The 12,381-nt window shown below is 40.1% G+C and overlaps 1 protein-coding gene across 4 annotated transcripts in view; it reads left to right on the top strand.

The window, feature by feature from the left end:
* The window catches only part of TRAPPC9 (trafficking protein particle complex subunit 9), a 600,839-nt gene that overhangs the window by 376,590 nt on the left and 211,868 nt on the right, over positions 1-12,381 (top strand). For all 4 annotated transcript variants that reach the window (XR_006737185.1, XR_006737186.1, XM_045560810.1 and 1 more), the window contains one exon: positions 7,964-8,074. Coding sequence is in view for 2 of the 4 variants with exons in the window: in XM_045560810.1 (XP_045416766.1) it covers positions 7,964-8,074 (111 nt within the window). In the remaining 2 variants the exon portion in view is untranslated. The remainder of the gene's footprint in view (positions 1-7,963; positions 8,075-12,381) is intronic.

Genomic DNA, 12,381 nt, shown 5'->3' on the forward strand with positions numbered 1-12,381 from the left:
CATCGCGCCTGGCCTTTTTTCTTGTTTCTTAAGATAGAAGCTTGTTGATGCGAAACCTTTCTTCTCTTCTACTATAACCACTTAATTCTATTAATTTTCCTCTAAGAGCTGCTTTAGCTCCATACCACTAATTTTGATATATTTTACTTTTTTCTTCACTTCAAAATATTTTCTAATTTTTATTAAGACTTTTTCTTTGACCAGTGAGTTATTTTAATTTCCAGATATTTGGAGATATACTAGATTTCCTTCTGCCATTGCTTTCTACATTAATTCTGTTTTGATTTGAGAATGTATTTTGTATGCTTTCTATTCTTTTAAATTTGTGGGGGATTTTTTTTCATGGCTTAGAATATGTTCTATCTTGGTGAATGTTGTTGTACACTTGAGAAGTATATATATTTTGCTATTGTTGGCTGGAGTGTTCACTAATTGTTAATCAGAATGAGATGATTGATGATGGTGTTTATTTCTTCTAAATCCTTGCTGATTTTATGTCTGTATGTTCTATCAATTACTGAGAGAAGAGTATTGAAGTTTCCAACTATAATTGTGGTTTTGTCCATTTATCCTTTCAGTTCTCTGTTTGACTTCATATATTTTGAAGTTTTATAGTTATGTGGATACACATTAAGAATTATTGTATGTTCTTGGTGAATTAATGCTTTTGTCATTACATAATGTCCCTCTTTATCACTGCTAATTTTCCCTGCTCTGAAGTATGCTCTGAAGTGTCTGATATTAATATAATACTCCAGTTTTCTTTTGATTAATGTTTTCTTGGTATATCTTTTATTTTATTTTTAACATATCTATATCAATGTATTTAATGTGGATTTATTGTAGATAAAAAGTATGGTGTTACTTTTTTGTTTTTTAAAAAATCCACTCTGACAATTTCTATTAATTGGAGTATTTAGGCTATTTATATTTAATGTAATTTTTGATATGTTTGGATTAGATCTACCATTTTGTTTTTTGTTTGTTTATTCACTCTGTTGTTCGTTGTTCTGCTTCTCCTTTTCTGTCTTCTTTTGCATTATTTAATTTTTAAGCATTTTATTCAATTTATATATTGACTTTTTAACTTCATCTCTTTTTATAGTTGTTTTTAGTGGTTGCTCTTGGGATTATAATAAACACTCTTGGCTTTTCACAGTCTACTTAGAAATAATATTTTATCACTTGGTGGAATGTGGAATCCCAAAACAATATAGGTTCTTTCATCTCTGTTCCCCCTTAGTGTTGTAGTTACATAATGTATTCCATCTGCATACATTGTAAACTCAGGCAATGTTATAATCTGTGTTCTTAATCATCATACAGCTTTTAAATAACTTAATAAGGAATTACATTTAGCCACATACATATCATTTTTCTTGCTCTTTTTTCTTTCCTCATGTTCCAAATTTCCTTGTATATTATTTCTTTACCATTTCTTTTAGAGAAGTTCTACTGATGGCTAACTTTCTTAGTTTTCCTTCATCTGAGAATGTCTTTATTCCACCTTCATTCCTGAAGGATATTTTCACTGGATAGAGATGTCTGGGTGGACATTTGTTTTCTTCCAGCACTTTAAAAATGTTTCATTTTCTCTGCCTTCCATGGTTTCTCAGTATTCTTCCCTGGAGCTCAGTTACCAAGGCCCATGGTTTGCTGTTTGGGGACTGATTTCTCTCATTCTCAGCTCCCTGGTGAATCCAGGAGTTCAAGCATAAGTTTATCAAGACTACTTTCATAATCTCTCTCTTTTCTGAAATCTCCCCAATGCTTTCTGGGGGCTTTTCATCCTTATGTGCCTGCTACAAAGCCAGGGTTTGAGTTTCCCCCTCTGTGGGTCTGTCTACATGTGGGACTGATTGGCTGCAAACACAGAGAGGGGAATAAAGTGATGGGGACTAGCCCTGTGGTTTTGGGGCCTGAGCTCCTTGGGTGAGGAAGGGGGTCTGTGTCAGGGAGTTGTATGTGCCTGTCTAGCCATGACTTCCATCATGACATTATCTCTTGTGGTCTGCCTAGGGGCTGGGCAGGAAGAAAAGGGAAGGGAAAAAGGGAAAGGAAAAAAAACCCCAGGGATTCCCCTACTTTCTCTGGCCCTTCCTAGTACTTTTTCCCACTTGTCAGACCAGGAAGAGAGGCTGCTTTTGGAGTTCCTACTGTCCATACCTAGGGCACACACCTGAGTCCCAGGCTGCCTTTCAGTTCAGGCCAGGTGGCATTGGAGGGAAATGGAGCTCACTGCCAGTTCAGAATAGCTTTGGTTTCTGGTCTCCAACTGTGATTCACCTTCTACAGTTTATATTTTGAGCCTTCTCTTCAGCTCCATGCATTCATTCTATCTATGATTTATAGTTGCATTTAGCATGAGAGACAGGGTGAATTGTGCTTACTCTATCTTTTCCAGAATTGGAACTCATCATTTTTTTAAAACATAAACCAATTCATGTCCCTCATCTGCTTAAAACTCTCAAAATAGCTTATCATCATACTTAGAATAAAATATGAATATTTTTCCACAACCTTTCCTCTGTTATTAATTTTATACCCCTCTCTTCTTTGCTTATTCTGTTCCTTGATTGTGCTGTGCCTTAAGATTTTGCATTACCTTTTCATTCTCTCTGAAAACCTCTCCTCCAAGACCTTCACATGATTGCTTTCTTGTTATTTGAGCCTCAAATAAAACATCATTTCTTCAGGGAGGCCCTCTTTTCCCATCAAATCTGAAGTCATTTTTAAAATTTCTGTTTATGCTTTTAAGAGATTAACTTAATTTTTGAAAAAGTATTTGTATCATGCATGTCTTCTGCTTTGCCTTATATACTGGCCCACTTTTTACACTAGCCATTGCCATGGCAACCATATTTATGCAGGTGTAACCTGACAGCATCTCACCTCAGCTGTGCTGAGCATCTCTTGCTTTCTAGAATATTCTAAATGCCTTTTCTGAGGCATTTAAGATTTGATGCCCATGGGTACCCACTCTGCACAGTGCATGCATGAAGTATGAGAGAATTGACCTCTCTGGGGAAAGACTGACCAGTGAGGGAAAGAGTTGGTGAAGAAATTACTCTCTCTTCTGTGCCTCAGGTGCACCGTTCTGAGGTCCCATCCCCACAGCTAGCTCCTCAGAGGAACCAGTGAGATTGAGCTCCAACTGCCCACAGGGTGACCAGCTCAATGACACACAGTAATAATGCACTTTGGTTTTGCTTTCTCTCCTTCTGCGCCACTCTGCTCACACTCTCCTCCTCTTGACATCTCTTCCCCAAACACCAGCTCTGTGCAAACCCTTTTCTCAGACTTTGCTTTCTGGGGGGATCTCAGGCTAAGACAATATTCTAAATGACTTTAAAAATACTTTTTATAAAACATGTCAAGTATAGGAAATATAAAGAAGGTCAGGATATCTGTCTACCACACAGATTTGTCACATTTTAAGATTTCACTGTATTATATTTGCTCTTTTTTTTTTTTTTTGAGACAGGATCTTGCTCTGTCACCCAGGCTGGAGTGCTGTGGCCTCATCATAGCTCACTGCAACCTTGACCTCCTGGGCTTAAGTTATCCTGCCACCTCAGCCTACAGAGTAGCTGAAACTACAGGCATGTACCACCATGCCCAGCTAATTATTCTGTATTATGTAGAAACGGGGTCTTGCTCTTGCTCAGGCTGGTCTTGAACTTCTACGCTCAAGGAATCCACCTTGGCCTCCCAAAGTGCTAGGATTACCGGTGTGTGCTACTGTGGTTGGCCCTTGCTTCCTTTTTTTTTTTTTTTTTCCAGTTTAAAGAAATAAAAATATACTGTTAATATTAAAGCTCTGTGTGGTTCTCCTTAACACCATGTCTCTTCCTCTCTTACCAGGAATGACTACTATTAAATTTAATGTTTATAAACAATATAGGGTATTTTTAAAAATATTTTTAAAAGTTGATGTACATGTATATTGTGTGGTATCTTTTGCAACTTATTTACCTGACATCATTAACATAAAATTTATCTGTAGTGCATTATATACATCTTTTAAATTCATTTTCACTTCTGCATATATTCCCATTGTACAGCCATACCATTGTACAACTGTATCTGCTCTCCATTTGACATATACGTGGTTAAAAGCAGGTCTTTGCTTTTGTAAACAATGTTGTATTGCACACTTTTGAATGTGTCCTTCTGCAGAACTCTTGAGTTGATCCAAATATGCCTAGAAGTGGAATTGTTAGGTCAAAGGGTACTTATCTGCAGCTTGCCTAGATATTCCTAATTTTCTTTCTGAAGGAGTTGTATCAATTTATGCCCCTGCCAACAGTGAATAAGAATTCCCACATTTCCTCTTGCTCTACAGCTTGGCCAATACTTGCTACAGGAACACTTTTTAAATATTTTCAATAGGTTGGGTGGGAAATAATATCTTAGGGTTTTATTTCCATTTCTCTGCCTAGTAGTTGAATTGAGCTTCTGTTCCTGTTTACTGGTTATTGGCTTTCCTCTACTTTAAATTGTTGATTCTTATCCTTTGCTTGGTTTTGTAATGGGTCATTTCCTTCTTATTGATTTATAGGAGTGCTCTATAAATTCAGAATTTGAATCCTTTGTCAGTTTAATGTGTTGCAAATACTGTGAAGAGGTATTTGCAACACATGAAAAACAAAGCTTGTCTTTGGTTTGGTTTTTAATGTTTTTCATTCCACCAGAGTTCTTAATTTTAATGCAGCCAAACATTTTAGTCTTTTTTCTCATATTTTATGTCTTGGAACTCATTTGAGAAATCTTTCTCTTTTCGAAGGTAATGAGCTATTCATCTATATTTTCTCCTAAAGATTTTAAAATATTGTTTTTAACTTTAGTTAGATATTCAATCTATTTGGAATTTATTTTTGTTCATGGTGTGGGGATGTAGGGAGCTACTTTTCTATCTGCATGACCATTTATCCCAGCACTATTTAATGAATCTTCCTCTCATTAGTCAACGTGCCATCTCAGTCATATTCCCAGTTCTCTTATATGTGTGGATCTGCTTTGGGACTGTCTTTTCTTCCATTAATGCATTTATCTGTAACTGCGCAGGTACCAGTGTCTTCATGAGTATAGCTGTATGACAATTCTTGATATCTGATGAGCAAAATCCCTTTCAAAAATATTCCTCATCATTGTTTTGCAATGTTCTTGGCTTACATATGAATTTTGGAATCAGTATGTTAAATTTCACCACAAACAAAACTCTGTTGGGATTTAAAACAAATTTTAATTATTATGTTGGAATTTTTTCATTGAGTTGCATTGAATTTATATAAATCTGGAAAGAGGTGACTTACTTAAGAATAATTGTCTTTCCATCTTTGAACATAATACAGGTTGTGCAACCCATATCCACAAATCTGAAATTTGAAATGCTCCAAAATTGGAAACTTTTTGAGTGCTGACATGGCACTCAAAGAAAATGCTCATTACAGTATTTCGGATTTCAGATTTTCAGATTTGGGATGCTCGACTGGTAAGTATAATACCAATACTTCAAAATGAAAGAAAACCTCAAATTTGAAATATATCTAGTCCTAAGCATTTTGGATAAGGGATACTCAACCTGTATATCTCTGTATTTATTTATCTTCTTGAATATAATTCCATAAAACTTGATAATTTTCTACATAAATAATTGTATATAGTTTGTTAGATTTATTCCTAGCTGCATTGTGGACTGCATTGTGGTTATAAATTTATTTTCTTAAAAATTTTGTCTGTGGTTGTTTTTAGTTGATGTATAGGGATGTTATTGATTTTGTGTCTTAATCTTTTATTCAATAACCTTTTGAAACTTGTTTTTTTAACTTAAAAAAATGGCTAAAATTTTTATTTTTTTTAACTCCTCCGTCTTTTGTACCCTTCCCCCTCACAGAAGGCAATATCCGTGAAAGCAGAGGTCTTGTCTTTCTTGTTCACTTTTGTGTCCCAAGTGCCTAGACCTGTACCTGGCGCATAGGAGGGACCCCGTAGATATTTGTTAGATGAATTAGTTAATGAAATTCCTAATTCTGGGCTGAGGAAATAATGCACACTCACTACAGCAAGGTGGTTTTACACATGCTGCTCTCTTTGCCTAGAATGTGCTTCTCTTTTTCCCCTGACAAGCCTCATTTCCCTCACTCACCCTAGCTCCAGATTCCCCAAATAATTGTGCTCCAGTGTGCTGCTGGGCCTTTGTCCCTCCCTCTTCTACACAAGGCAAATGGATCTCTCCTTCAAAGACTTGCTCTGATCTCACTTCTTCTAGGAAGCTTTCTCAGATTTCCCCATACTTCAGAAAGAGAGAGCCAGAAAACAAAAACAAAAAGCAGACAAGGATTAAACATAAACTGTATGTTCCCACAGACCATAAGCCTTAAAACAAATCATCCAAAGTGATATGGAAAGATACACAGAGCAAATGACATTATGGTGGGCACAAAATGCTATTGCAGTCTGGGAAAGGAAATTTATTTATGAGTAACAGATAGAAAGCTGAGATCTACCAATAAATCATAATGTCAACAATTAGGAATGGAAACACTGCATCGAGACGCCCCCTCACCAGACAGTGAGTCAGAAAAGAAAGCGGACAAAAAATCCATTTTGTATTGATGCTGTTGATTCCTGTGCAGTTTTCTAAGTACTATATTCTGTGAGCGAAAACAACATATATGTGAGTCTTTTAAAAATCACTTCAGTTCCTCTGATAAATGTTTTGCGAGTTCCCTTTTCTGATGAAAGATTTTGCTGTGATTAAAGATTTCATGAAGTTACGACAATGGTGGAATAGATTTTCCTTCTTAGAAGCTCATTTGTGTGTGAGCTGAGTAAGGAGGCCTCTTGTCAGAACTAGTGAATATTTTCCAGTGCTGAACCTCTGGGGAAGACACTGCACCCCCCAGATCTGAGAATCATCTAAAGCCATGCAGCGCCCTGTCCACCCCGTGGTGTATAATAAAAATGGTAACAGTGCTCCCTGCTTTCCCCTTTAACGGTAGATCACACACCCATATATTCTGAAAAAACTGACATTTCACAGACCTTTTGACAGAGTCTGTACATGTGTGTGTGTGAGAGAGAGAGAGAGAGACAGAGAGAGAGACAGAGAGAGAGAGAGAGAGAGAGAGAGCCCATGGACACGTCCCTGCACCCCCTGCACTTCAGTTCCCTTCTCTGGAAGGAACAGAGGACACGTGTGGCTTAGAAACATGGGTCCCTATCCACCATGGAAGGCTCAGGATTTTGAGCCCTGAGCCTCAGGTCTCAGTCATCTCCACAGTGTGCTTGTCCCCTCTGGAGCCTCCTGCTCCTCAGTGTCCTCGGGGCTCGTGAGGACACCCTCACAGGACTAGTGAGTGGAGCAGCCCGGGCACCCAGCAGTGCTGGCCCTCCTGTCCCTTTCCCCTGTCTGGACTTTCCTTTAACAGCCAGCAAAGCCTTGCCTTCCACCTTGGGAAATATATTTGAGCATCCAAAAGCCCTTCGGAAGGCCATGTTTTGAAGTCACACTAGGCTAAAAATGGCCCAGAGCACAGATCTTTGTCTCTGAGTCTTTTCCCTCCAGGGAAAACTGTTTAGCCTGCTCCTCCACAAGAATGGCTCTGCTCTGTCACTGCGTCTCCGTGTGTCCTGCCTTAGGTACAGCCACCTGTTTAGATCAGCAGATACTTACTGATCACTTGTCATGTGCTAGCTGTGGTGCTTGGTATTTGAGATGCTGTGTTAGTTTTAGACATTCAACTGCAGTGGAGCCTAACAAATGGTGGCTAACACAAATGATATGTGTTTTTGTTTTTCATTTTGCATGTGTAGCTGATAAGGCTGGAGGGAGGGCATTTTCATATATCACACTTTGTAAATCTTAAGTAGTGCAATATCTTTGAAGAGGAGAAAAGGGCAAAGTGACTCCTCTTTGGCTGTCAGAGGATGCTGAACTTTCTTCTGTCTTTCAACACAGCACCCGGCAGTGCCACCTGCTCCTAGACGTCTTCAACTCCACTGAGCACGAGCTGACAGTCAGTGCCAGGAGCAATGAAGCGCTTGTCCTGCATGCCGGCGAGTGCCAGCGGTGAGTGTCCCCATGTCCCATGTGCCACTGTGCTTTCATCACCCCACTGGGTTGGTTGTGGAAATAATCACCCTCTGAAACCTTGGAGGATGGGGCAGTCCAGTCTCATCTCCCTCTCAGAGGTATTCTAGTAATTATTCAAGTTTGCTGAAAGAATCTGGGATGGCTTCACATTAGAGCCAAGTGTAAAGTCAGCAAAACTGGATGGTGTCCGCCTGAGGAAGCACCAACATGTGCTTTCAGATGCCACATTTGAAGACATTGACTCCTCTGAGCATCTTTCACGTTTAAATTCTTAAGAAAGCTGTATTTGGAAATATTTGGCATTGATTTGGAAGCTGTATTATCAACATCAATAGGAATTCCTCTGAGGAGTTAATTCTACCAAAACACGGGCTAGGCTCAGACCTTTCAGAGAGGAGCACTGTCACTGAGCCCAGTCCATGGAGGGCAGAGAGAGGTGGCACTTCTGAGCCCAGGGTGAGTGGAGTTGAATGGGGAGCTAAGGTGGAAATGAGAACTGGTCAGGACTAAAGCCAGGGCCACTAGGAGATGTCCCTGAGGCAGACATAGCTCAGTGACTGTGGAAAGCTGCTGTCCTTCTGTGGTGCAGCCCCTTGGATTAGCCCCTGGCCCCTTCCCCATGGGTCTTCCTGCGTACCAAGAAGGTGTGCCTCCAAGCCCAGCCTGGGCTTTAGGAGCATACACTCAGAGATAGAATTAGAGATGGAATAAAATTTTTTATTCATATTTTAAATTGCTAAATACTTGAAACATACAGAAAATAATTTAGAAACTGGTGTGTCCATGTTCTAATTTTAAGCATTTTGCTTTATATGCTCCAGATCTGTTTCTCTTTCTGTCTCTGTCCCTTTATCTCTCTTTTATTTTAAGGAAATATGATGTTTTTAAAAATAGCTGACATTAACATTACTAGTCAGTGAGGAGATGCAAATCCAAAGCACAATGAGATACCCACTACTCATTCCTCAGAATGGTTAAAGGAGGAAAGATAACACCAAATGCTGGTGAGGATGTGAAGCAACTGGAACTCTCATGCCTTGTTAGTGTAAATATACAATTGTGCAACTTCTTTGGAAAAATATTGGCACTTTGTTATAAAACTAAACATACACTTACCCTTTGCCCAGCTATTTCAACCCTGCTTATTCATTTATTTTCTTAGAGACTGGGTTTTGCTCTGTTGCTCAGGCTGGAGTACAGTGGCCAGATCATAACTCACTGTAGCCTCAAACTCCTGGCCTGAAGTGATCCTCCTGCCTCAGCCTCCTGAGTAGCTGGGACTACAGGTGTGTGCCACCACACTTGGCTAATTAAAATTTATTTATTTTTTTGTAAGGATAGGATCTTGCTATGTTGCCCAGGCTGGTCTTGAACTCCTGGCCTTGAATGATTCTCTTGCCTTGGCCTCCCAAAGTGCTGGGATTATAGGAGTGAGCCACCATGTCTGGTCAACCCTAGTTATTTATTCAAGAAAAATATAAAACATATTTTTAAATAAATCTTGGCACATAAATCTTGTCCCAAAAAGAGATATACAAGAATGTTCTAGCCAAAAAATAGAAAGAGCCCATGTGTCCATTACAGGAGAATAGATAAACAAGTGGTGGTATTTTCTTACAAATGGGACAGTACTCTGCAGCAAAAATGAGCGAATTACTCATACAGAAAACAACATGAGTGAATGTATCTCAGGAACATTGTGCTGAGTGAAAGGGGCCTTACCCGAAAGAGCATATACTGTGTGATTCCATTTACATGAAATCCTAGAACAAGCAAAACCAGTCTACAATGGAAAAAGGTCAAAACATGGGTTTCCTCCGGAGGGCTCGGGAGGGGGTCTGAGTGGGAAAGAGCATGGGTGATTTTCTAGGTGGTGGTCATGGTGTCTAACGCAGTAGGGGTTTGGGCTGCACAAGTGTGTATATTTGGTAAAAGTCAGCAAATGTTCACTTGAGATTTCTATGTTTCAAAAACTGTAAACAAATGTTAAACTCTAGTCAATAACTGAAGGATTTGGAGTCTGTGCGTGGTATCTGCAATAGTCTTTGAAATGTGTAAAATATCGGATGGATTAATGGGTGGGCAGAGGGATGGGCAGATGGACAAATTAGGTGATAAAGCAAGTAGAGCACAATATTAGCAGCAGCATCTCGCAGTGGGAATGCAGGGTGTTCACTGTAAAATATTTTCAACTTTATATTTTAAATTTTTCATGAGAAAATGTTGGGAAAAATAAGCAAAAGAAAAAAATGCTAAACCCTACTCTCCTACCCACCTCATCCATCTTCTTTTCCCTTTTTTTCCTCCTCAGGGTAATTTCTGCCTTGGAGGTGATGGTGTCAATTCACATACATGTTTTACTACTGTTATTGTATATTCCTATAGCCACAACCAAACAGTATTTTGAGAGTTTTTTGTAATGCCATAAGTGGTTCCATATCATATATGTCCTTTTAAAACTTAAAAAATCAGCATATCCTTTGGAGCTAAACACAAATCTGGTTCTTTCATTTCGAATGCTATTAATATTTCATTGTGTAAATATGCCACTTATTCATTTCCATGCTAATGCACTCACTGTGCGGTGGTTTCCAGGGTATTCATATTTAATGTGATGATTGTTAATGACACACATGAATGTCAAGTCAGGCCCTATAGCCCTGTAGTTGGAAGCCAGAGATTCAATGGCTTGGGGGGCATTTGTGGCCTTACTTAGAGAGGAGCCAGAAAACCCTCCTTCCCAAGATCACCTTTCTCTCATTCCCTGGACAGAACTTCCCACGTGGGTGTGGATATGTGTGTGGGGCTCACGTGCTCTTCCATGTGTGAGCCGTGAGGGCTGTGGCTGAATGTGGTGCTCAGGCCCTTAAGGATAAAGGCAGGTGCCCTCAGAAGGCATTGATGCATCCTTTGGGGTCTAAGCTGCTGGCAGCTGCGGGATCCAGGGATGTTCTCCATAATTGTGTAGGGAACTATCTGCTTTCTGTCTAGTCTGTCATGTCTAGGTGTTTTGATGTAGCCCAAGATCCCAAAGAACATAAATCTTGTCTTCTTATGGCACTAATATAAAGCACTTTGTAAAAATTATAAATTGCTAAGCTCGTCAGGATTAGTAAGCTTGAATCATTCTTGGCAACCGAGGGCTGAATGATATTAACAATCCAGTTGCAAATAATTGCAATTTAGTCTTGTGCGTCAGCCTTCTTCGTTATTAAGCTTTTTATTTAAATTTTCATTTCTGAATGTTCCTAGTTCACATATTCTTTTATCCATTCATAAAATATTCATTCAATAAATATTGATACTTCAAGAACTTGCTATGTGGTAAGCCCTGCATCAGGCTCCAGGAATGCTGAGATGAATACATAAGGCGAGCTGGGGAGCATCACATAGCCCTACCTCTTCTGCCTGACCAGGGCATTTTGCTATCCTGGGGGCAGTAGGAGCAGTGGGCAAACTGGAAGTCACAACATTTCATTTGTCTGGGACATCATCATGGGTATTTTCCCCAGCGTCTCAACTGCTGAGGACGCCTGTTAACCCGTGGTGACTCTGATGTGAGTCCCTGTTTGGGAGGTTTGAGCCCCAAGGCTCAGAATGCAGGGAATCACTTCCTTTCCCTTTCTTAAACCTCTGTCACCTTGCCACCCTCCCATGGGTCAGATGCATGCTCTGCCTTCATGGAGGGGTTCACAGTTCTTTTGTTCTCATGGAGAAGTTCAGGTAGAGAAAGGGGAGGTGGTTATACCTTACTTGGCAGCACCAGGAAGCACCTTATAGATCTTGGCCTTGGATGTGGTTCTGATACATCCAGGTGTTGTCTCCTCAGTGCCCCGTCCTTCCCACAGTCCTGAGCTTCACGCCTCCCCTGGCTCTCCCCTTCTTCTATGAGGACTCTTCCCTGCCACCCCTTGAGCTTTGCTAGATGCCAAAGCAAGCTTCCCTCTGCCTGGGCTTTGCTACAGTGGGGAGAGGGTGGACTCTGCCCATAGGTGGGGCCTAGTGTTGCTCAGACTCCATCTTCATCTCTCTACCAACAAGAGCAGCAGGTGATGCTCCTGCTGCTCCCTAGGAAGTAGGCAGGTGCACAATGCTTCCTTCTGGAGATAGCACAGCCTAGTCTTAAAGGAAGAGCCATGTTTCTGGGATTAATGGTGTTTTGATGCTGCTGTTTGCACCCTGCATTCAAGGGTGGTCTGCAATCTAAGAGAGACCAACCTCCCTCCCCCCAATTAGATTTTTGTGTTGCTTGCCTCTTCCCCTCCTCCTGGTAGAAATAAGTG

The sequence above is a fragment of the Lemur catta genome, chromosome 9 (assembly GCF_020740605.2).
Source record: "Lemur catta isolate mLemCat1 chromosome 9, mLemCat1.pri, whole genome shotgun sequence".
Lineage (NCBI taxonomy): Eukaryota > Metazoa > Chordata > Mammalia > Primates > Lemuridae > Lemur > Lemur catta.